The following is a 25,167-nucleotide window of genomic DNA, read 5'->3' on the forward strand; positions in this document are numbered from 1 at the left end:
CAGCTCTTGGATGTATTGGCAAGTGCCATTGAAGGCTACAATATAACATATTACTTTAATAGTGTTAATTTGAAATTCCAAAACATAATATTGACATTTTAATAACACGTTAATAATAATAACTAGGGCACAGATTTATATGCAACAAAAATCTAAAAAATATATATAATTATAAATCTTTATGAAGTTAACTGAATTAGATAGATCATGATGTTTATATTTTATACAACATTTCTATATGGTATATTGTATTTTTAAGAACTGCAGCAGTTAAGTAATAAGCTCATTTTGTATGTATAAATTATGGTCATATAAGCTATAAAACATTAACCCAATTAATGTTGGTTAAGTTTTAATGAGGGTTATGCCACTCAAATGTTGAAAAATATTTAGGTATGCTATTGCAGGTGGGTTAGTCCAACTCATTGAAAATTTGTTAATCACTTAAATCTGAATCTTTTTTTATATAGTATATTAATATAAACTTGGTTACACCAGTACACCACAGTCCACAGAATATATTAATTATTATTAGGGCTAGGGACTTCATGCCCTATAAAACCTTATAATATGCATGCATAAATGCCCTAAAGAGTCACTAAATATGCTATTAAAATATACATTTAAAAAATATATATATTTGTAATAAACTAATAACTAATAATAATTAATAAATAGGTAATAATAATATAATATGTAGATATGACATATAAATAGATACATTTTATTATATAGATTAATTTGATTATTTTGATGATTGATTTTGTTTTCTTATTACCTTGAGCATTACATTGAACTATTATATATTTCCTTAAGTTGGGTATTTTGAACGACCTCCTGTTGTCAGCCAAAATATTTTTATATTTAGAAAAGGAACGTTCCACGTCTACGGAACTTATTGGTGCAAACTTAAAAAATGCTATCAGCCTTATCGGGAATCACGCGGTCGGTGTACCGATAAGTAGCAATAGTGATCGACAAGAAAAAACACAAATACTAATATTTTAAAATATTTATTATATCTCAGGTCCAGGAAATCTATGTATTATAAAATCATATAAATAATTGTCAAATATGCACTTCTAAAATGAAAAATTGTCAAATATGGACTTATAAAACGAAAAATGGTCAAATATGCACTTATAAATGAAAAATGGTCAAATATGCAAAATATGCAACTATAAATTTTAAATTTAAGCTCGTATTGCTATGAAACAAATTTCTATATAACTTAGCTATGTTGTTAATGATTATTTAAAAACATGCAAACTCCTAGAAGTCCCGAGCCTTAATTATTATATATTATTTTGTGTTTAAGGTGTTTGTATTCCAGGCGCGGATCCAGTGGGGGGCGGTAGGGGCGGCCGCCCCCCCCCCCCGTCAGCCGTATCAAAATGTGTTGTATCGAATTTGTTGTACTATTAAATTACATTATTTTGTGTTATACCATTCTAACGTATTGTTAATTGTTATTGTCACAAATGTTTGTCTTTTATTTTTATAACATAAACATATGACAACAATATTATTGCGACCGTATGAGCGACGACAACCACCAGCCGGCCAGCCCAGCCGAATCGTAGAGTTTTGTCCTAAAAATAGTATGAGATTACATGTTTATTTTGTTTACAGATATTAAATCTTCCTTATTCTCGACTGCCTGAAATATACATATTTATAATACAGATATCAATTTATTTCTAGCAGTACCTATAATAGTAATAATTGTTGTGTTGACTGTTGACATTAGATTAGACACTCTTTAGTCTTTAGTTTGACAACCGCAGATATACACGCGTACTCGTATTACGTATAATTTCCTTAATAATCGAAATTATATTTCTCGTAATACGCCGTTAAAAGTGACCGCGATTTATTCTTTTAATTTAATTGGTGACGTTTGTATTATAGTTGTAAGTTGTTATACTGTAATTATTTCATTTTATTCGTTTATTGAACAAAAACATAATGTCTAAGAGGAAAAATGTCGATATTACACATTTTTTTAAAAAGAAAAGTGCAACTAGTGCAAGTACTGTGGAAAATGATGATCGAACAACTGAGGAAAATAAAAATCGAATTGCAGTGGATTCAAGTGAGTCGTCTTTATCATCCAAAGAAAAAATTGAATTAAATATTTGTCAACCACTAAACACTGAAATTAATTTAAATAAAAAACTAGATATTGGAGATTTTTTAAATTCAAATTTACACATTAATAATATTTTTAAAAAACAACTTCTTGAAGATCATTGGAGACCCCTAAATAAAAATAATTTTCCCTTTTCTACTCACAAAAAATGTGGTAGTATAGAAAAAAGATACGTAAAATTAGAGCATTTGGAAAAATATTTTTGGCTAGTGATATCAAAATCTATGAATGGTTTATTCTGTGTTTATTGTTCAGTTTTTAATCACTCTAATACTGGCACAGGATCAAAAAATACAATGCCTCTTAAGTGTCTAGTAACCGAACCTTTAACCAAATTTGCTAAACTTCTTGGAAAGGATGGTTACCTAGAAACTCATAGTAGAAATATTTACCATAAAAACGCCGTTCAGGATGGAAAATCATTTTTACATATTTATAATAATCCACAAAATAAAATTACCAATAAACTAAATACAGCTCATTATGAACAAGTTAAAGAAAACAGATCTCGGTTGAAACCAATAATTGACTCGTTAATATTTCTTGGTAAACAAAATATTGCTATTCGAGGACATCGCGATGATGGCAGTATATTTGACGATTCTCAAAAGCCTACAGAAAATAATGGAAATTTCAGGGAATTATTAAATTTCAGAATTTCATCTGGTGATGAGATTTAAAAAAATCATTTATTAAGTTCCGAGTCTAGAGCCACTTACATTAGTAAAACGACACAGAACGAACTTATTTGTATTATAGGAAATTTGATACTAAAAAATGTGTTGGAAAGAGTAAAACAATCAAAATTTTATAGTGTTATTTTTGATGAAACCACCGATGTATCAAATATTTCCCAGTTAGTCACTGTTATTCGATATGTCCATAAAAATGAAGTGTATGAAGATTTTATCGGATTCTTAGACTGTCATAAAGACAATTATAAAAATACTGGAGGGGAAGTAGAACCTAAAATGACTGGTGAAATTATAGGAAATTCAGTTTTGAGCATTTTAAAAAAACTTGATTTACCATTTGAAAATTGCGTCGGAATTACAACAGATGGATGTAGTGTTATGCTATCCGAAAAATGTGGAGCAGTTAAAACACTTAAAGAAAAAATGAAAAATGCAATCAAATGCACTTGTTTTAGTCATGCCTTAAATTTGTCTATTATGAAAGGGTGCAAAATTAAATTTGTAAGAAATGCTTTCGGAATAATGAAAGAAATAATTAATTTTTTTAATTCATCAGCAAAAAAAAACTATATTTTGAAAAATACTTTAAAATCATCATTACATTCATTATGTGAGACAAGATGGGTGGAAAAACATGACTGTATTTTACAATTTTTCACTGGCCTAAGTTCCATAATCGAGGCATTAGACAAAATATCAGATTGGGATGATATAAATACCGCAAGTAAAGCATCTTACTTATCTAAATCAGCATCGACTGGAGAATTTATTTTGACATTAACAACTGTTTCAGAAATTTTTACTTTAACATCTCCAGTAAGTAAATTATTGCAGTCCAAAAGCCAGGACAAATTTTCAGCTACTACTATAATTAAAAATGTAATTTCTATTTTGAAAAAAAAACGAGAAAATAGTTCCAACTGTTTTAACAAAATATTTAAAACCGCTGAAAATCAGATGGCCAACTTGGGGATTTCAATCGGAATTAACAAGCCAAGATTATCTGAAGTAATGAAAAACAGAGAAAATCCTCAAACTCAATCTGTTGAAGAATATTTTAGAATAACTCTTTTTATTCCCTTTCTCGATAATTTACTATATGATTTAGAATCTAGATTCGATGAAGATTTAATGTCAGTTTTTGATCTAGACGTAGTGTTGCCCAACATAGTTAAAACAAAATCCATTTTTGATGACAAATTTAAATTAGAAAATAAAATAAAAAACGTGATTAATCAATTTGGTGACTTAGTAGCTCATGAAATAAATATACCTAGAGATATTTTTGAATCTTCAATAATTGGTGAATTTGAACTTTGGCACAATTATTGGTTGCAAGAGGAACAATTACCTTCGTCACCTTTAGAAGCTATCAAACAATGTGACCCGGACCTTTTTTCTGGAATAAATGTATTGTTAAAAATACTTATCACGTTACCGGCTACAGGTGCAACAGCTGAACGTAATTTTTCATCACTACGACGAGTCAAAACATGGATGAGGTCGAGAATATCAGAGGAACGATTAAATGGACTGGCATTATTACACGCTCATCGAGATGTCATTATAAACCACGATGAAGTTATAGATATATTTGCTCAATCTAACAGAAGATTGGACTTTGTAATTTGATTCATAATTAAAATGTTTTAACTTCAAAATTGTTATATTATATTTTATTATGAATTTTAAAAGGTATTTTAAAAGAAAAAGATAGATTTAAAAATGTAATTTAAATAATTAAATAAAGAAATAAAGAAATTTAATGCAGTTTATGTATTCATTATAAATTTATAAATAATCAGGAATTGCATTCTGTACTATTGCATTTATAACTATTTATATATATATATATAATAATAATATAATATACTCGTATTTAGCAGTAGGTATCTAAATATGTATACTTATTTATAATCCGCCCCCCCCCGTTAAGGTAGGCTGGATCCGCGCCTGTTGTATTCTAGGTGAATTATATAAGAATATGCATTTGCATATAAACCTGGGCGAATTAATTAAAATAAATTAACGAATTCAGTAAATATTATGTTTTAAGCACACGTGAAATAAATATCCATGATTTACTAAATAATTACACGTGAATTGAATAAGCGGATTTTTAAATTTAAGTACACATTACGAAACATACACATTTATAATCAAAATTATTCTAGGTGAATTATAGAAGCATATGCATTTGCATATAAACCTGGGCCCTTATAATAACTAATAAGTAATAACATAAATATAATACCTGTAATCTGCAATGGAACAATATTGGAGTAACAGCAGTAAGTTGTGTCCGACGAGGTAGAGAAAAATGAAATGATGGATATTCATGTTATGACTAATGGGTAATGTACTGCTAATAAACGACTCGCTTGGTGGGGTCGGTTGCCTGCGGTCGCGGTGGTTGCGGGGGTTGTGGCGCGGCGGCATCTGCGGCGGCGGCGGTGGTGGTGTCATAGATATTATGGGTATAAGGTAATCCGGTTGTTATTCAGCAAAACAACCATAGAATAATTACATTAATAGATAAGCCATACTCTTGAGGTCTGGACAATATTTAAAATGCACGATGTGTGTACGTCGGGTGGTGATGGTGGGCGGCGGTCACATAGTTGTTATCGGTATGCGAAAATCCCGCAGTTACTCCGGGTTATTTATAGTTCACACTGAGAATACCATACCTTCTATTTTCATGTACAACACTCTGAAATCTCGTTGTCCAGTACCAGACGGCTGGTGTGTGGCCGATCGCCGTGCAATCACACGTACGCCGTGCAAATATATTCTGAATTAACTAATTGAGAATCGAATAATATAATGACCGATTCCACACCTTCTGCATTAGATAACACACGTCTCCAGCTACCCTCCCCGTCATTTGCATGTAAAAAAAAATAAAAACCCTGTACACAGTGAGCTGACGGCTGAAGTTTGGCCGATCGCACGGAATCACCCGGCAGTTATGCAAATTTCGAATTCAGAAATTAATTTAATACCGAATAATAGGACTACCGATTTGAAACCTTCACTGTTTCATTGCAAATGTTCCTGGCTACCATCCCTGCTAGTTTTGTGTAAAAATACTAAAAACTCTGTACACAGTGAGCTGACGGCTGAAGTCTTGCCGATCTAGCTGCAGTCCCCCTGTGTACACTGAGCTGACGGCTGTAGTTTGACAGTTTAACGTGCAATCACCCGGCAGTAATGCAAATTTCGAATTCAGAAATTAATTAAATACCGAATAATAGGACTACCGACTTGAAACCTTCACTGTTTTATTGCAAATGTTCCTGGCTACCATCCCTGCTAGTTTCGTGTAAAAATACTAAAAACCCTGTACACAGTGAGCTGACGGCTGAAGTCTGGCCGATCTAGCTGCAATCACCCAGTACACATGCAAATAGTACGTTAAAACCTTAATTAAAAATCGAAAAATATAACGACCGATTCCACACCTTCTGCATTACATAACACACGTCTCCAGCTACCCTCCCCGTCATTTGCATGTAAAAAAAAATAAAAACTCTATACACAGTGAGCTGACGGCTGTAAGTTGGCCGTGCACCGTGGAATCACCCGGAAACTGTGCAAATTTATATGAAAAAAATTAATTAAAAATCGAATAATAGGACAACCGACTTGAAACCTTCACTGTTTCATTGCAAATATTCCTGGCTATCATCCCTGCTAGTTTCGTGTATAACACTTCAAAATCTCGTTGTCCAGTAGCGGACGGCTGGAGTGTTGACGATCGCCCAGGAATCACCCGGACGGCATGCAAATTTTAACTATAATTGATTAATTAAAAATCGAATAATTGTGCGATCGACTTAAAACCTTCACTGATAGTTTGCAAATATTCCTGGCTATCATCCCTGCTAGTTTCGTGTATAACACTTCAAAATCTCGTTGTCCAGTAGCGGACGGCTGGAGTGTTGACGATCGCCCGGCAATCACCCGGACGGCATGCAAATTTTAACTATAATTGATTAATTAAAAATCGAATAATTGTGCGATCGACTTGAAACCTTCACTGATAGTTTGCAAATATTCCTGGCTATCATCCCTGCTAGTTTCGTGTATAACACTTCAAAATCTCGTTGTCCAGTAGCGGACGGCTGGAGTGTTGACGATCGCCCGGCAATCACCCGGACGGCATGCAAATTTTAACTATAATTGATTAATTTTTATTAAAACATAATATTTTTTTTTATGTTTATAAAAAACTTAAAAACTTATAAGGATAAAAAACTTAAAAAATTATAAGGATAAAAAATATTTAAAAATATAATTTTTACAACCCACCCCAACACCTAACTACTAATTAAAGAAAAATATTTAAATTATATCTGTGAAATTGTAACAGCTAACTCCGCTCTCCCCTAACTGCTGTTCCATAGGTGCCAAAATAATTGTTTGGCCACCGGTGCCGGGGTAACTCACAGGGAATTATCTCGAGAGTTACCGTCTTATTGTCTTTTTCCCCCTGTTCCATAGGATTATTAGAAAAAATCAATGGGTTAAATACTTACAACCATCAAATTTCGGACAAGAACTTCTGGAACCACTTCTGACTGGAGTCTTGCCATTTATAATTTTGACGCCTTTACGATATTCGAGTACATTTTGGCCGTGAGCCAAGCTACACATCAAATTTGTGCGTTTGCTCAACATGACGACGAACGACAAACAACAAGATTGAATGAGAGAAAATAATTAAAAAATAATTTTGTCATGTTAGAGAATGGAGTGGGTAATAGTGATGATGGTTATGTGGTCGTATAACAATGGGATCGATGGCGGGGGGACGTTTAAAATAGTAATCCATCCGTCCGATACAGCGTTTTTTTTTTTTAATGTTAAACACTTAAATTATATACAGGGTGATTCACTAAGCGTACAACAGTCATTATCTTGAAATGGATTAATGTTTTTGAAAATTCATTACATATAATTATTTAAAATTTATTAATAGCATTTAATTTTTTTTTACAGTTGTCAAATATTTTTGATCACATCACTATATTAATGTGTGTACTGAAATTTAATTTTATTGACAAAAAGTCATTGAAAAAAAAACTAAAAGAACTGGTCATAAAAAATTATCTTACAATTTTATTTGATAATACACACAAAATTTACAATTTGAATAATGAACATATCTGGAATGCAATTAATAAAAATATACACACAAATAAATATGTCAATGAAATATTGGCAATACGACGAGATACATACTACACAACAGCCGTATTCTACAATGTAACTTTATTTCTTTTATTCTTATACCAGCAATAATTCATAACTTCAAATTATCTTCTTCATTGTGTATTTGTTGCAGCTGCCATCCACTTTCAATCCCAAACCAAAAATAAATATCCAAAATCAAATTAATAAAAATAATATATTTAACAGCTTTCAAAAAAAAATTATATTCATACAACAATTCATCGACAGCATATTAACCACACATTTCACACAAATCACAAAAAACAATGTAGAAGAGAATTATGTCAAGGAAGTAAAACATTATAAAAACAATTTAAAAAATCTGCTGCAGGTTTTGCCGAAAAAAAAAAATACAACATCTCATACGACAGAAGAAATCCTAGAATTAATCAAAAACAACCAAATAATAGAATCGATACATTACAGGCCTCCACAGACGCCAATAGTAATAACAAAATTCTCTGAGTCCAAACTAAAATATTATTCTGAATGTTCAAACCTAAAAAAATTTAAGGATTTATACTATCCAAAATAAAATAGTTATAATATTTAATACTAAACAAATAAACTTTATTAGTTATATAGATATTTGCATTACCAGTTTCAGCTCCAATCTTATTATAGCTTCCAAGCAAATCCTAAAACAACTTAACCCTTGTATGGTAACGTTGATTGTGCAGGTAATTATTTGCACAGTTAATTACCAGTTCGTAAGTTATGTCCGTCGGGTCGGGTCCGGTCGAGTCGAGTCGGGTCGGTTATCATATTGTAATATGATTACATTATGATTATAATATGATAACACGAGAACCTCCTTATCACGGCCAACGACCATCAATAATTTATTATGATTATATTGTCATTATTATTTTCATTATTTCATCCGTTTTTTACAGTTTTCCAGCCTTTTCGGGTCCCCTTTCAAGTTTTAAATCGTACTTCAGGTGTTTACAAAGATTCCTCTGCTGCGATCGCACGTGCAATATATTTCGCGTTGCTGTCCGAAATCCGAATGCCCGGCGTAACGGTCTTACGTTTTTCTTTCGAAATATCCTCTAAGTTTTGTTTTTTTACACTCACAACGATCTTAAACAGATTGAACGCGAAAAAATTCAAATAACGTTCGTTGGTTCACAGATATTTTTTGACGTGTTCGGTGTTGCGCATTTACGTATTATACGTATTATATCGTTAGCGCGAGTCGTACCGATTACGTAATATTCCGTCCCCCCGCACCGTCCCCGCCCTAAACCACCTTAAATAATGGTTTGCAATGAGCAGAAAAAATTCTTCGGGATAGTTCCCTGTGAGTTACCCCGGCACCGGTGGCCAAACAATTATTTTGGCACCTAATTTCTCCAAAGCTTTCATACATTTCAAACTTATCATCGTATAGAGCTAGTTGCTGTGATCATTTTAGCGTTTTGTCTGTTCATTGCAAACCATTATTTAAGGTGTTTTAGGGCGGGGAAGTGATCTGCGGTGCGGGGGGCGGTAATATTACGTACTCTCAAACAATGCGCATTTAGCCGACGCGAAATATATTATCTCACGTGCGATCGCAGCAGATGAACCTGTGTAAACACCCAAAAGACTATTTAAAACTGGAAACGGGGCCCAAAAGGGCAGGAAATTCTTAAAAAAACGGATATACTAACGACCATAATGATCATAATAAAATAATGACGACCAGTAGTTATCAGAATATTGAAGCGACTCACAAATTTTATAAATTTTTAACTACAAAATAATTATTAAATTTTAAATTTGATAAATTTTGTCAAAATTTGAACTTAAAATGCTTATAAAAAAAAATTGTGCCTATGTATTTTTAATATTTTTCAACTGCTATTAGAACGATATATCAGGAGCCTTATATTACATTTTCACGCTTTTTTACCCAACAAATAAAATTTTATTGATCGTCAATACGACGTTATATGAATACTTTACATACCCATAACTCACTTAAATATTGTGTTTAAAACTGTTAAATAATAACATAGAAAAAAATAAAGATCAACTTAGTTTTTTAATATTTTACAATTTATTTGATAACTTTTTTTAATTACTCGGCAACAATAATTTTCGTTACACTTTTAATTTTAACATTGCAGACAGGACATCTATTTGAATTTCTCCATATTTTTTTAGCGCATCCATAACAACTATACACATGGCTTATTTTTTGGTGATTAAAAACCCCATTTTTAGGCATATTTAAACATATGTTACACATGTTAGTGTTATATTCTTTTATTAGAGAGATACTGTTATAAATATGTTTTATATCTTCATTCATTTTAGTGATGGTGTCTTCTTTAATTGTTATTTGTGTTGTAACACCCTGTTTAGAGGCTTTCTGAGAATCTTCAAGTATGTTGAATTCTTTTTTTGGCATGGACAAGTTTAAATGTTTGACATTTTTTCTATTGGAATTAGTCAAACTCCCAAAATATTCCATCCTATACTGAAATAAAATAGAAAAAAAATATATTAATAATTAAATAATATATCCTTATCATTAGTATTACACATAAACATATATGTTAACTATACAGTGTGTTCACGCTAAGAGGTACCACTGAATATCTCAGATGGGTGACATTGTATTGAAATGGGGTTTTCGGGAGGTGATAGGGCCTATGACGTAGACATATAAATGTCGCCTGGGTAATACGTTTTCTCGACCTGAATTTTTCTCCCAGACCGTCCCTGATGATAGTCTCCATTCATCAAACTAATTATATTTTTTTCGTGTACCAAAACCCATTACTTGTATTAAAATTTTAGAAAAAAAATCATGGTATGTAGTATTACCTATAAATAACAAGTAATGACAAAATCATATCGGTTTGCAAATACTTACTCGAAAACAAACATAACAGTATTGAAAGTGTGGATTTGGATTTTTCTTTCTGCACTGAAGACATATTATAAAATGAGCTGGTGGTGGCAAATCTGTTTTTGTAGTTGTTAATATTACGTCAGTCTCATCAGGAATGTATCCGTTATCTAGTGAAGACGTATCATCATATTTAATAATATTATTGGTAACCTAAAAAAAAAAAATAGAATATAATATGCTAGAGGTGTTCAGTCAGGGTACTAGGCAATAAATAAGTATAAAGGAGTGAAGTACCTTAACCTTTTTTTATGGAATATAACCGGTACCTGGCCGCCCATTTTACCTTAAAATCTATTAATGTTGAGGAATCTGAAGAACTAGATTGAATATCATGGCAAGACGATGATGTGCTGACCACATCGAATTCGGTATGATTTGTTTGGCCATTACTGTCACAGTTGCTTCCAAAACTTCTGTCTGATGAAAGATCTGCTTCACTAGCTGCTTCCACTAAGAAATGAGTAATATTGAATAATCGTTTTTGAGGAATCAACAAGGAAATGTTATTAAAATATGTACATATATATGAAACTAAATATTTTCTAAAAAAGAATTAAAGAATTAGTTTTATATAATAATTACAAAATTAAATTGCGCAATATTTATTTGTTTTGTATGTCATAATTAACCACCCAGCTCCCTAAAAAATGTAAAATGAAAAGTAATAACTACTTGTAGTTTTTGATTGATCACTATGTACACTCTCGGTGGCATCTGAATCAGAAGACTCAAAAGTATAGTTGTAAATGTACCTAGTTCGTTTGCCTCCCCAAGACACATCTTTTTCGTCTTCCAAATCTATTCTCAGAATCATAAAAAAAAAGTCACAGTTATACAACCCAATAATTAAAACAATATTTGGTACTGGTTTGTTATAGCCCCGCCACGGCGAGTGAAAACTTTATAGCCCCGCCACTCAGGTTTGTTAACCCCCGCCATTCATATATAATAATAATAATAATATAAATTCCACTATATCACTGCCCATACTATACAACATAACTGCAACAAAAATGCAATTTTCTTAACCTTGTGACCCACTTGGGGAGGTGTTGCACAGCAAGTCGGGGGATAATTCCCATTTTCCATAATTTCAATTCACCATTTTTAAAGATATTATTATTATATATGAATGGCGGGGGGATAACAAACCTGAGTGGCGGGCCTATAAAGTTTTCACTCGCCGTGGCGGGGCTATAACAAACCAGTACCCAATATTTACATACCATTACAAGTAATTTCACCAAATTTCCTTTTGATTGACATTTATAATAAATACTACCACGATCGTCTCACGAAATTCAACTTAAATGTGAAATAATATGTTCTCCTGTTGTAGTTCGGCGACGTATGTTCATGTTACGCACATGCACCACCTTATCATCAAAAACGAGATAAACACGGTATAAGACATATAACTGATAACGACTATCTCAGTAGACGGTACGCTCCATCGAGGATATGGCCGTGAGCATATAATATTACGTTAATAATAATAGTGACAATACGGGCTATTTTAGTGTGACATTTCCAAAAACTAATCGGTTGGTTAGAGACGCTCGTATTATTTGCTAACCTTAATTTTTTTCTATGACTGACGTGTTTTCGGCTTTGTGCTGAATTCTGATTGCGTTTTTTTGTTTAATATTTTATTTAATGTAATGATGAATTATAAGTACTGTGATGCATGACAAATTATACAGGTATGTATTTGTTTTATATATGGGACATTTATTTGATTTTCTCCACAATTTTTAGCACATTTTACAACTATGACTACTGTCTTATGGTTTATTTTGATCTGCATCAGTGCATTAATGTTGTGTGGTTTCTCCACTAGACGATCACGACTTAGTCTAGTTGGCCATTGTGATACTATTATCGCTTTTTCCTGGTTTCTAAAACGGTTTCTAATTATGTATATAATGTCTTGAAACACTGAGTTTAATGAAGTCACAGGGAAACAAAATACCAGACCTAAAAAAAAAAAAAATAGAATATAATATGCTAGAGGTGGTGTTCAGTCAGGGTACCAGGCAATAAATAAGTATAAAGGAGTAAAGTACCTTAACCTTTTTTTCATGGAATATAACCGGTACCCGGCGGCAGTTGTTTTTAATAGTTCCATATTATCTATTGGCAATGTCATGAAACGCTGAGTTTAGTATGAATACTGTCTGCGGCAGAGTCGACCAGGGTTCGTTTTCAAAAACTAAATTTACAGTTGTTTTTAATAATTGTGTATTGGCAATAGGTTAGGTTAATATATAAGGTACTATACCATGTTTGTGGCACTTTTCGCACATTAAAATAATATAACCTCTGCACATAGGTTCCTTACAACTTACTAAATTGAGGCATGTGGTGTCTAACAACAACTCCACCATAAATTCGTACTTAATTTCTAGACAATCTCTGAAAAATTTGACTAATTTTTTCTTCATATAAATATAATTGATTATAAAAACAATCATGTGTATGTAACTTTAGTATTATTTAACTGTTATTAAAATCACTTATGAAGAACGTTGTATTACATTTTTAAGTAGTATAACCAAACGAAAAAAAATTTATTGGTTTAAACTAAAAAACTTTATCTAGGTAGGGTAAAACAGTGGATTAGGGCTCATGGCGATACCACTATAAAAAAAACGCACCGTGTGCAATGGCCCCACCTAGGGCGGTGTGGAACGATTGCAAAAAACTTGTACGTTTTTTATACGATTGAAATTTATAAGATGTAACAGGGACCAGGTTAGGTTACCAGTACCGTATAGTAATAATTATAAACATTAATATTTACAAGTATGGATCATTAGAAATTGTGTGAAACAAAGAAACATGTATTGCATTTGTTCACTGTTAGATTGCCTAAATGAATATATTTTGTGTGTCTTACCAAGTTGTCATTTCTTTTAAATACTTTTGAACAATAATTGCATAAATACTTTCCTGGCATATGAGTGGACATGTGCCGCTGATACAATGAGTCGAACGAGAACTTCTTTTTGCATGTACTGCACTGGTAGCGTTGGTGTGTGTTTGAACATTCATCGGTCAGAGTAGATTCTGAATTGCAGCCGTTTACAATGATTAACAATTATATAATAATTAAAATATTAAAGTCAATTTTTAATTTGTTTTAGTAACTGTTGTTGATAAGTCACCATCATCGTCTAATACCGGCCCCCCCCCGTGGAGAAAGCAATGAGGTTTTTGATGACCAACGTAAGGAGTTTATAATTTCTCTGTGCAATATGATTAATTTTATTAAGTTAAATTTTGAAATAATTTCAGCGGTCGAACATTCATTGACGACACATGCAGTCATGAGTTCACACAATGAGTGGGATGGTTCTAATGATGCAACTGCTAGTGAGAAAACTACCAAACAGAGCAAGTAACTTTGATTTTCTATATAATAATTAAAATATTAAAGTCAATTTTTAATTTGTTTTAGTAACTGTTGTTGATAAGTCACCATCATCGTCTAATACCAGTCCCCCCCGTGGAGAAAGCAATGAGGTTTTTGATGACCAACGTAAGGAGTTTATAATTTCTCTGTGCAATATGATTAATTTTATTGAGTTAAATTTTGAAATAATTTCAGCGGTCGAACATTCATTGACGACACATGCAGTCATGAGTTCACACAATGAGTGGGATGGTTCTAATGATGCAACTGCTAGTGAGAAAACTACCGAACAGAGTAAGTAACTTTGATTTTCTATATAATAATTAAAATATTAAAGTCAATTTTTAATTTGTTTTAGTAACTGTTGTTGATAAGTCACCATCATCGTCTAATACCAGTCCCCCCCGTGGAGAAAGCAATGAGGTTTTTGATGACCAACGTAAGGAGTTTATAATTTCTCTGTGCAATATGATTAATTTTATTAAGTTAAATTTTGAAATAATTTCAGCGGTCGAACATTCATTGACGACACATGCAGTCATGAGTTCACACAATGAGTGGGATGGTTCTAATGATGCAACTGCTAGTGAGAAAACTACCGAACAGAGTAAGTAACTTTGATTTTCTATATAATAGTTAAAATATTAAAGTCAATTTTTAATTTGTTTAGTCACTACAAACCGTAAAGCAACCAACAGTGCATCTACTTCTGGGCAAAGGAAAAAAAAAATAAAATTGGGTATAACCAATGCTCGTACTACACAACCATCAAAACCAGAATCAATACTTCGTCAGCAAGAAAGTGAAGATGAGTGGCCCACAGATAGCAGCATCGGTGATGAATCAAGTGACGAGTTTGATGAAGATCCCAACAATGATGCAGTAGATGGTAACGACAATAATAATGATGATGATGATGATGATGATGATGATGATGATGATGATGATGATGAAGATGACAAAATTAACCCAAATGGAATTCAAATGTATGCTTGTAATCAATGTCCCAAAACTTTCAAATACAAAAGCTGGTTCAACAGACATATGGCGTTTCACAAAAAAACTATTTTTTTATGCAGCTATTGTCCAAAGACTTTTAAAAAAAAATTTTTACTACAACACCACACCCAAAATCATAGTGGACCAAAAAAATTTAAATGCATTGAATGTGTTGCAAGTTACAATGACAAATCAAATTTGTTGAAACACATTAATTTAAAACACAACCCAGAGCCTCCAGAATATAAGTGCGATAGATGTGGACAAGCATTTGGTTGTTCAAGAAACCTAAGGTATCACATGAATATGCATAACGGCATTACACCATATAAGTGTAGATTATGTGAATTGGCTTTTAGTAGCCCTCCATACTTATCAAAACACTTCAAAAAAATTCACCCATCTTTAAAAAACACAAAATGACAATCGCTGATTGTACTACTTCAATTATATGTATTATATTAATGTAATATTTTATCTTGTAATTCCGTATAAAAAAATATTTACATATTATATTAATTTGTATAATTTTAACTATGTTTGATCTCTATTAACAAGACAATAAAAATTTGCACATTAAAATGTATAATTTGTGCATCTTCAGATATAATATTTGGTATTTGCTTCCTGTAAATAATAGATTTTTAAAATATGAAAAAAATGTATCTATCAATGTATAATAAACTTACTTATTTTCAAATGAAATTGAATATAACAATCGCTTGCTTTCTATAGCATCTAGACATTGTTTTTTAAAATTATTAATTTTTTTTTTGTTAGCTTTCTTTAAATGTTTGTTGTTATACAACATTTTCGAAATAATAATTTCTTTTTTAGTAATATAATCATTAAAAAAATTATTTTGCTTTATAATATTAAAAATTTCATCTTGAATTTTGCAATTTACAGGTAATAATATTTTAGTCTCAGTACATAATACATCTTGCATGTATGACAAACTTTTATTCATATATTTTGATCAATCAAATCAGACAAATCAATCAGTTCCACATCAACATATTGATGCCCGCCCTCAAACAAATCTGTTATGCTCGGCATATATATTGTATTATTTTCTAAAGATATTATAATAATTTATTAATTATTTAGTTTTTATTCCAATTTGTAAAAGAAATAAACTTACTTCATTATGATAAACCTTTTCTGCCTGGTTTTTTACATTAATAATTTTAATATTTTTAATTTTATATACTGGCGGATCGCCAAGGTCGCCATAATTAAATTCCACGGGAACTAAACCAACTAAAATATAATATAAATATATTAATTAAATATTATGTATATAAAAGGAAAATTAAAAACATTTACAGGAGACCTACATAAGATCTGCAAAAGACATTAAACTTGTAGTGTGCCGGGTGAGTCTATAGTGTGCCGGATGAGTCTAAATAATGTGCCGGGTGAGTCTATATATTTTAACCGGATGAGTCTATATATTTAACCGTATGAGTCTATAGTGTGCCGGGTGAGTCTATTTATTTTAGCCGGATGAGTCTATATAATGTGCCGGATGAGTCTATAGTGTGCCGGGTGAGTCTATATATTTAACCGTATGAGTCTATAGTGTGCCGGGTGAGTCTAAATAATGTGCCGGGTGAGTCTATATATTTTAACCGTATGAGTCTATATTTTTAACCGTATGAGTCTATAGTGTGCCGGGTGAGTCTAAATAATGTGCCGGGTGAGTCTATATATTCCTGTGGAAATCACGCCCTCGTCATTTACTTATTAAAAAGTTATCCCTGATAACGTATTCACAAGGTAGCACACTACCTACCCTTTCCAGGGACGTATTTTTTATAGCTTCTAAGGTTGATTTTTAATAATTTGCAGGGTAATTGCAAACAACCAAACAACTGCAGGGTGATTGGACTTTTTTGAAAAATTTAGCTCATTGTGCATTGTTCATTGGTCGATATCTCGGTTAGGTTGCTAATTGCTAGTACGCGTGTACAATCTCCGGCAATATCCAGCCATCCATTCCTGGACTCCAGGGTTTTTGATATTTTTACACGAAACTAGCAGGGATGATAGCCAGGAATATTTGCAAACTATCAGTGAAGGTTTTGAGTCGATCGCAAGAATATTCATTATTTAAAAATGAAAAGTAAACCGTTGACATTCAAAACTTTAAAACGAAATTTGGATTGTTAGTTGGTTACCAAGGCTGTAAATTCATTTTATTAAACATAAACAATCATATACGAACATTTTAAAAAAAAGTGTTACAAAAATTCACATCAACACAATTTTAAATGCATTTTAGGAAACTAACTGCAACCGTTTTAAAAGAGTTTGTTGCATACACACTTGACAGGAATATCAATGAAATCATGGCTGAAGATATATTGTGGTACACTCATAGGATACAAAAAGAACATGAACGTGGAGGTTTGAAAGACACAGTGATATGTATATTTCAAATATTATTTAGAAACAAACCTAAATCTGAAAAAGTACTAGACTTGGTTGGTGGTTGGATAAGACGTGGAGCCCCATTGATTAATGTATTGTATGATGGTAGTGCATGCCAAAATAAGAAACATCAGTTTACCGAAGAAGATTTTGATAAATATAATATAAAGTGTGCTGATTGGAAAACAAGAAGTCATGGTTCACTGTTTCAGCCCCAAGTCACAACGATTGAAGAAATGCATAATATATTAAAAGAATATAACGACCCCATTTATCCTGTGACAAGTGCAATTCCAAGAATAAGGAAACCGATTATCCCTTGCATGTTACCACCCGCTACACGTAAAAAAAGAGTTTGCCAAATTGACTATGCAGGATGTACGCCTTGCCGGATTGACCCTAGAGAAGGTACGCTACTATGCAGAATTATAGTACACAAAATGTTGGGCCCACAGATGATGAGCAATGTGAAACAGTATGTCAAAAACGAAGGGAACCAGAGCATGATAACTGTTCGACTGATTTGAATCCAAGACGTCAGTCCAAATTTTGCGAAAATGACGCTGGAGGACTCACAAATTATGAGCAATGTCAAGATAACAACAAACAATTATTTGTTGTCGGAGAAGGGGTTAATGCGAAAACTGGTGGTGAACCATATCTAGCTGGTGTAATTACAAAAATTGAAGGCGAAGATATATACGTGAAATTCCCTTATGGTAGATACCACAACTATGAATACAAATACGACAAAAGTCAAATACTACCTTTTACCTCACAATTCGTCAACGGAAAATTGAATATCATTAAAAAAGGCACAAAACCAATGGCAACTCAGCGAAAAACTATTCTGGAATATGAAACAAGACTCCTCCGATATTTAAATCAATAAACACGAATATTATAATAGACTAACAAATTGTACTATAATAAATGAACACAATAATAATTGTACACGCGTACTCGCAATTGCCAAAGTCAATTCGCATGATATTGAACCGATTGGTCCTAGACTTGTAAATCAGATTGTAATTGCTCAAAGAATCATAATTGAATCTCGCATAAAAGTCCGTATGACTAGTATTTATCGAGTTATCGTATTGTAAAAGAGTTGAATAACGATACGTAGATAATTCCATGATACAGACCGCGGTGTGTATACAACCTCGATGTTTTGAATTTCAACGGTTTACTTTTCATTTTTAATTAATGAATATTCATGCGATCGACTTGAAACCTTCACTGTTTCATTGCAAATGTACCTGGCTACCATCCCTGCTAGTTTCATGTAAAAATACTAAAAACCCCGTATGCACCGAGCTGACGGCTGGAGTCTGGCCGATGGCCCCCGAAATCACCCGGACGTCATGCAAATTTTAACTCTAATTGATTAATTAAAAATCGAATATAAGTACGACCGACTCGAATCGTACACCATTAGATTACCCAAGTACCCAGCTACCATCCCTGCTAGTTTCGTGCAAAAATATCAAAAACCCCGTATGCACTGAGCTGATGGCGGTAACCAAATTAACAAAGTTAACCAAGACTTTGCAAGTTTAAGTGCGATCACTTGAGTAATGGTCTTTATGCAAAGGACCGAAAATACTCCCCGGTCGCCGTTCCATAGGATTTGTCGACAAAACCGATAGGTCATTGGAGGCTAAATTGTAGACGTCTCGCGAATTTACGTAATATTTACGACCCCCCGCACACATAACTTTCCCGCCCGAAAACTTCCAAGACATTCATTTCCGCGAAAATTCAAAAGCCAAATCGTAATCAGCGGCGCGTGCTCTACAGAACTACGTTATAACATTGTTAAGTATCGCAATATAACGTACTGTAACATTCCCAATCAATTTGCAAAAGTGCCGGGCAAGCTGAATCGTAATTTGAATCGTTTAGTATCGAAACGTACTGTAACAATGTAATTCTGTAGAGCTCATGCCGCTGATTACGATTCAGCTTTCCCGGCACTTTTGCAAATTGTTTGGGAATGTTACAGTACGTTATATTGCGATATTTAACAATGTTATACCGTAGTTCTGTAGAGCACGCGCCGCTGATTACGATTCAGCTTTTGAATTTTCGCGGAAATGAATGTCTTGGAAGTTTTCGGGCGGGCAAGGTATGTGTGCGGGGGGTAGTTGTGCAAGTGGTTGACGATCGCCTGGCAATCACCCGGACGTCATGCAAATTTTAACAATAATTGATTAATTAAAAATCGAATATAAGTACGACCGACTCGAATCGTACACCATTAGATTACCCAAGTACCCAGCTACCATCCCTGCTAGTTTCGTGTGATTACGATTCAGCTTTTGAATTTTCGCGGAAATGAATGTCTTGGAAGTTTGCGGGCGGGCAAGGTATGTGTGCGGGGGGTAGTTGTGCAAGTGGTTAGTGATCATAAATAATATTTTTCTTGGTTTTCCCGCAATGACGTCTTATCTGTGTGGCTGCCGCTCCCCGTTCCCCTCTTGCGATCTACCACATTCATCGATTACGTACTAGCGCGTTCCTACTCCATACAATTTGAATCATTTTAGTTTTTGAACTGTCACAGAGAGCAACCGTAGCTGCGTATAATATTATACATTTACCACAATACTTCGTTAAAAGGTTTGTATTACATTCTACTAATCTAAACGGACTATACGATGTAGGTAAACGTATTTTAAAATGACGTTCGTATAGTTTCGAAATTAAAATACGGATAAACGTTAATGATTATTGTAATAATAATAATAAACAACATGCAAGTTTATCCTTATTTTAATTTCGAAACTATAGGAACATCATTTTAAAATACGTCTACTTACGTACTACCCAAGTTCAAATCTTATGTATCAAAATACTTAGAATAATTTTGGAACAAATGCAGTGTGATTCCCACGCTTTTTTTTCGATTTTTTTCCCCCCATAATGTGTGTTTTATACCAAATTTTCATGGTTTGGAATATAAAATAAAACTTTATTAAATTAATAATTTTTTATTGTAGACTTATTGACCTGAATAATGGCGATAAGCCGGTCATCAAAGAGTTGGAACGCGTTCATGTTAGCAGCCGCAGATGATGACCAAACAATTAACACTTTAGGTCCAGTATTAGGTGTAACTCCACATTTTACCGGCATGACTGTGATTGAACCATCTACAAAGGCAGATTTTCACATATGGGAAACCCAGGCAAAATATTATAAGTATGCTTTAAGTGAAAAATCAACCTTTAAATTTGTTGTAAGCCGCCGGTTATACAATCAGAAGTATCATCAGTTATCAGTTGTAGCAAAAAAAAATATAAAAAAAGGTTTGTTGTTTTATTTCCTAAATTTTTTATCTTGAAATAATCAGATTTTATGAATTTCTTTTTTCACTTTATTAAATTTATTTTTCTATTGATAATGATTAATACTTTTAATATGAAGAAAAAAAATTACTGAAATATATTACATTTTATGTTTATAATTCATAGACTACCATAGAATTAAGATGAGATTTATTTTTAAAAAAACTAGTTTATTTTAAACATTATTCGTAATGCCAGTCTTGTAATAAATATTAAATTTTCCTCTTTTAAGTAATTAAATGATAAAGTATTATTCTAATTTATAATATATTGTAAACAAATGATAACTAAATTGTTGTACCTTATAATCCATAAATTAACAACCTATACATTTTTTTAATTATTACTGTTTACTGTTTTGTATTGTTTATTTAAATCATTTGTATCATTGTAACATGACTTCCAGCAAATGACTTGGATTGTTGGATTTAAATTATAAATATTATACTAGATATTATATTTATGATAACATTTTAAATTTTTTGATAACAACAAAATGATAATATAGGTGGTGGTCTAATCGACTGCGTATAGACAGACCCCATGATAAATTGATTTTTACCTACAACCATGTAATTTTTGATAACAGGTACACTCATTAGTGGGTTGGTTGGAGCAACGTACCGAATAGAACCTGAATACATCATTGAAGGTGAAAATGATTATTCACTCATTTACAGTAGTAGAGTCAACAGTGATATGCTATTTCTTGGACCAGCGGCATTTTGCAATCACTCATGTAATCCAAACTGTACCTTGAAATGTATTGTTAAAAAAGAAACTGGTGTATTAGCAGTAAAAAACATTAAAGCTAATGAAGAAATCACGGTATTCTACGGACAAAATTATTTCGAAAACAATAATGAGCTGTGTAATTGTGTGGCCTGTACTGGCATTAAATGTCAGTATTCTATATTTGTATAATGCATTAGGCACATAAATTATTCTAATACCTACTTTTTTTTTTTAATTTCAGTTGCATCAAGCACTCACGCGTCTGATACCGATATAACGTATGCAACACCAGAAAGTGAAATTGGTAATTTATTTGTTAAAATGACCAATGTGCAGTAAATATTAACTTTTTTTTGGTTTTAGACAATACGTTTTTCGGGCAACCGTCAGAGAACTGTAATCACAATATGGTTGTCAATGCTCAGAGTGAGTAATGCATGTTTAATACATGGAATAATTATATTAAATTAAGTTGATTTTTTTATTTGTCATAGAAGCACCAGATAGTATGTTGTGCGATACAGGCTTAGACGAGCAATCGCCCCGCCAACAGATCATAACCTACAGGACCAACCGTCAGAGAACTGTAATCACAATATGGTTGTCAATGCTCAGAGTGAGTAATGCATGTTTAATACATGGAATAATTATATTAAATTAAGTTGTTTTTTATTTGTCATAGAAGCACCAGATAGTATGTTGTGCGATACAGGCTTAGACGAGCAATCACCGCTGCCACCAGATCATAAACTACAGGACCAACCGTCAGAGAACTGTTATCACAATGATGTTGTCAATGCTCAGAGTGAGTAATGCGTGTTTTATACATGGAATAATTATATTAAATTAAGTTGTTTTTTTATTTGTCATAGAAGCACCAGATAGTATGTTGTGCGATACAAGCTTAGACGAGCAATCACCGCTGCCAACAGATCATAACCTACAGGACCAAACGTCAGAGAACTGTAATCACAATATGGTTGTCAATGCTCAGAGTGAGTAATGCATGTTTAATACATGGAATAATTATATTAAATTAAGTTGATTTTTTTATTTGTCATAGTAGCACCAGATAGTATGTTGTGCGATACAGGCTTAGACGAGCAATCGCCGCCGCCAACAGATCATAACCTACAGGACCAACCGTCAGAGAACTGTAATCATAATAAGGTTGTCAATGCTCAGGGTGAGTAATGCATGTTTTATGCATGGAATAATTATATTAAATTAAGTTGTATTTTTATTATTTTCAGAACCTGACAGTACTATGGATGTTTTGTCCAGGAAAAAAAAAAAAAATTGTCTGCACTGTAGTTCGTTCCACAGAAGAACCATTGAAATTAGTATTCAACAGAAAAGAGGCCGAAAGTGATTCAGATTCGTCTGAAATCATTGGAGATGAATCAAGCGATGAATTCGATAATGACTGTAAGAAAGATGATGACGATGAAGATGATGACGATGAAGATGGTGATGATGATGAAAAAAAAACAAAAAAAAAGTATCCATGCACCAAGTGTGGACTAACCTACTTTGCGACTTACTCATCGACTTATTCACAGAATATAAGACTACCTCCTCTTTCCAAGGACGTATTTTTTATAGCTGTAGGGTGGATGGTTATTTTTTAATAATTTTGCAAAGCTATAGTTTAGCAAACGGTTGCCGCATGATGCCATAAATCCAGACTCGCTGCGGTAATCGTCTCCTCATCGCTCACCAGTTCAAATGTTATCCCTAAAAACTTATTCACAGGATAGCACACTACTTACCCTTTCCAGGGATGTATTTTTTATAACTGTAGGGTCGATGGTTTTTATTTTTTTACGTATTTTCCAAATTCATGGTATATCATAACGTTGCCGCATGATGCCCGACAAAAGTCAAAAGTTCTCAACGGGGGGGTACCTCTCGCTTTTTTGACGAAAAACAAGTTGAGTTTGTTGAGTAAACAAGTGGTTTTTTCATGTCTCTTTCACTGTCTTTCCAAATAATATGTGCAGAATTTGCCTTCTTTGAGTCAAACTGCTTAAAAACAATTTTATGTCCACTGTAGAAATTTGACTGTAAGGTTTATTTAAGTGCTGGCTATTACGGCGCTAGCTGGTGTGGTCGGCATGAATACTCTCTTTTATTACTATGGTTAACGATCAGTATATACACAAAATAACATACCAGATTTTACACTTAAGAAATTTTAACTAATGCATTTTCGAAAACTGGTAGCTTATGATTTTAGGGATTTCGCTGCACACAAGCTATCAAAATTAGTTCATGATGTCACACCATTGGAGCTTGAACTTTATTTAAACACATTGTCATGTCGAGCTCAAATTGTTAATAACGTGTTTTTGATCTTATTCAAAAACCTTCCGAGGCATAAACAAATTAGAGAATTCGTTGAATGCTGGACTAGAAATCCAGCTACTTTGATTGGAGTAAGTGTTAAAATATATTTTAAGGGCGGGCTGGCAAAGAACCTACAATTTTACATGCTTTTCTTTAACTTGCTATGTTTGTTATTTGTTATTCTTGATTCACTTTTAGCCTATATTCCCTGGCACACACAAAGTTATTAACAGACGCTTTAAATTCGAAGACTGTGATTTTGATAAATATAACATCAAACAGAAAGACTGGAATTGTCTACTGCACGACAATTTCTATAATCCAGATAAAGCCACAATCAATGACATAGAGCAAGTACTTGATGAGTATGGAAATCCGGTTTTTCCGAGTTCACGGTTGTATGAAATTACCAGTCGCATACGACCAGAAATTAATAATTATCAGGAATTACAACCGCCTAGAAGAGTTAGGCGGAAATACAATGAACCGGCTCAAGCGGAGGTACAATATGATGCGGAACATTTGACGAAAAATATGTTAATTGATGATGAACAAGAAAATGTGGCACCCCTCACAGACAATATTTTAGACAATGAATACGGTGGGGTTGCTTTGCCAAGCTTTTATCAGGCCCGCCAGATTATCGACTGCCGCCGACGATATATAAGACCTAAGCGAGTTATACCTAATAAACTAAATTTGTAAATTTGTATATTTTGTTATAACTTTATATTACTTTTATATAACCAGTCGTTTGCTTACGGTATACGTCTGCAACGGTATGCTAAACTATGACGTTAAAAAATTATTAAAAATCAACCTTAGACCCTAGAGCTGTAAAAAATTTGTTTTTTATAATTTTTTAACCTGACAGTTTAGCATACTAC

General features: G+C 32.8%; 4 protein-coding genes across 4 annotated transcripts; 3 read left to right on the forward strand and 1 right to left on the reverse strand.

Annotated features, from left to right (window-relative positions):
- Nucleotides 1–2,860: 2,860 nt before the first annotated feature.
- On the forward strand, nt 2,861–4,611 carry LOC132935894 (uncharacterized). The gene is made up of 2 exons (XM_061002530.1): nt 2,861–3,571; nt 3,641–4,611. Exons 1-2 carry the CDS (start codon nt 3,124–3,126, stop codon nt 4,477–4,479), a joined length of 1,287 nt encoding a protein of 428 aa, XP_060858513.1. The 5' UTR covers nt 2,861–3,123; the 3' UTR covers nt 4,480–4,611.
- Nucleotides 4,612–7,590: 2,979 nt separating this feature from the next.
- Nucleotides 7,591–8,620, forward strand: LOC132932525 (uncharacterized). Its single transcript, XM_060998912.1, has 3 exons — nt 7,591–7,635; nt 7,852–8,118; nt 8,198–8,620. Exons 1-3 carry the CDS (start codon nt 7,591–7,593, stop codon nt 8,618–8,620), a joined length of 735 nt encoding a protein of 244 aa, XP_060854895.1.
- Nucleotides 8,621–10,168: 1,548 nt separating this feature from the next.
- Nucleotides 10,169–12,352, reverse strand: LOC132933399 (E3 ubiquitin-protein ligase Mdm2-like; the record flags this gene model as incomplete). The annotated part of the gene is made up of 5 exons (XM_060999692.1): nt 12,220–12,352; nt 11,666–11,791; nt 11,277–11,443; nt 10,955–11,143; nt 10,169–10,555 (listed from the first exon to the last, which is right to left on the reverse strand). Coding segments are annotated over exons 1-5 (909 nt in total), but the record flags the coding sequence as incomplete, so codon positions are not given.
- An 8,513-nt stretch (nt 12,353–20,865) lies between these two features.
- Nucleotides 20,866–23,391, forward strand: LOC132932527 (uncharacterized). Its single transcript, XM_060998913.1, has 9 exons — nt 20,866–21,061; nt 21,786–22,067; nt 22,173–22,235; nt 22,295–22,357; nt 22,426–22,551; nt 22,614–22,736; nt 22,804–22,926; nt 22,995–23,117; nt 23,185–23,391. Exons 1-9 carry the CDS (start codon nt 20,866–20,868, stop codon nt 23,301–23,303), a joined length of 1,218 nt encoding a protein of 405 aa, XP_060854896.1. The 3' UTR covers nt 23,304–23,391.
- Nucleotides 23,392–25,167: the final 1,776 nt, after the last annotated feature.

The sequence above is a fragment of the Metopolophium dirhodum genome, chromosome 1, assembly GCF_019925205.1.
Source record: "Metopolophium dirhodum isolate CAU chromosome 1, ASM1992520v1, whole genome shotgun sequence".
In the NCBI taxonomy this organism is placed as follows: domain Eukaryota; kingdom Metazoa; phylum Arthropoda; class Insecta; order Hemiptera; family Aphididae; genus Metopolophium; species Metopolophium dirhodum.

Excerpts from the sequence above, each read along its gene's own strand:
- LOC132935894 (XM_061002530.1), top strand. The coding sequence starts at position 3,124 with ATGACTGGTGAAATTATAGGAAATTCAGTTTTGAGCATTTTAAAAAAA. Across the intron at positions 3,572-3,640 it reads GGATGATATAAATACCGCAA|AAATTTTTACTTTAACATCT; the intron begins GTAAAGCATCTT and ends CAACTGTTTCAG.
- LOC132932525 (XM_060998912.1), top strand. The coding sequence starts at position 7,591 with ATGTTAGAGAATGGAGTGGGTAATAGTGATGATGGTTATGTGGTC. Across the intron at positions 7,636-7,851 it reads GTGATGATGGTTATGTGGTC|TTGTCAAATATTTTTGATCA; the intron begins GTATAACAATGG and ends TTTTTTTTACAG. Across the intron at positions 8,119-8,197 it reads CAACAGCCGTATTCTACAAT|CTGCCATCCACTTTCAATCC; the intron begins GTAACTTTATTT and ends TATTTGTTGCAG.
- LOC132932527 (XM_060998913.1), top strand. The coding sequence starts at position 20,866 with ATGGCGATAAGCCGGTCATCAAAGAGTTGGAACGCGTTCATGTTAGCA. Across the intron at positions 22,236-22,294 it reads AACACCAGAAAGTGAAATTG|ACAATACGTTTTTCGGGCAA; the intron begins GTAATTTATTTG and ends TTTTGGTTTTAG. Across the intron at positions 22,552-22,613 it reads GTTGTCAATGCTCAGAGTGA|AAGCACCAGATAGTATGTTG; the intron begins GTAATGCATGTT and ends TATTTGTCATAG.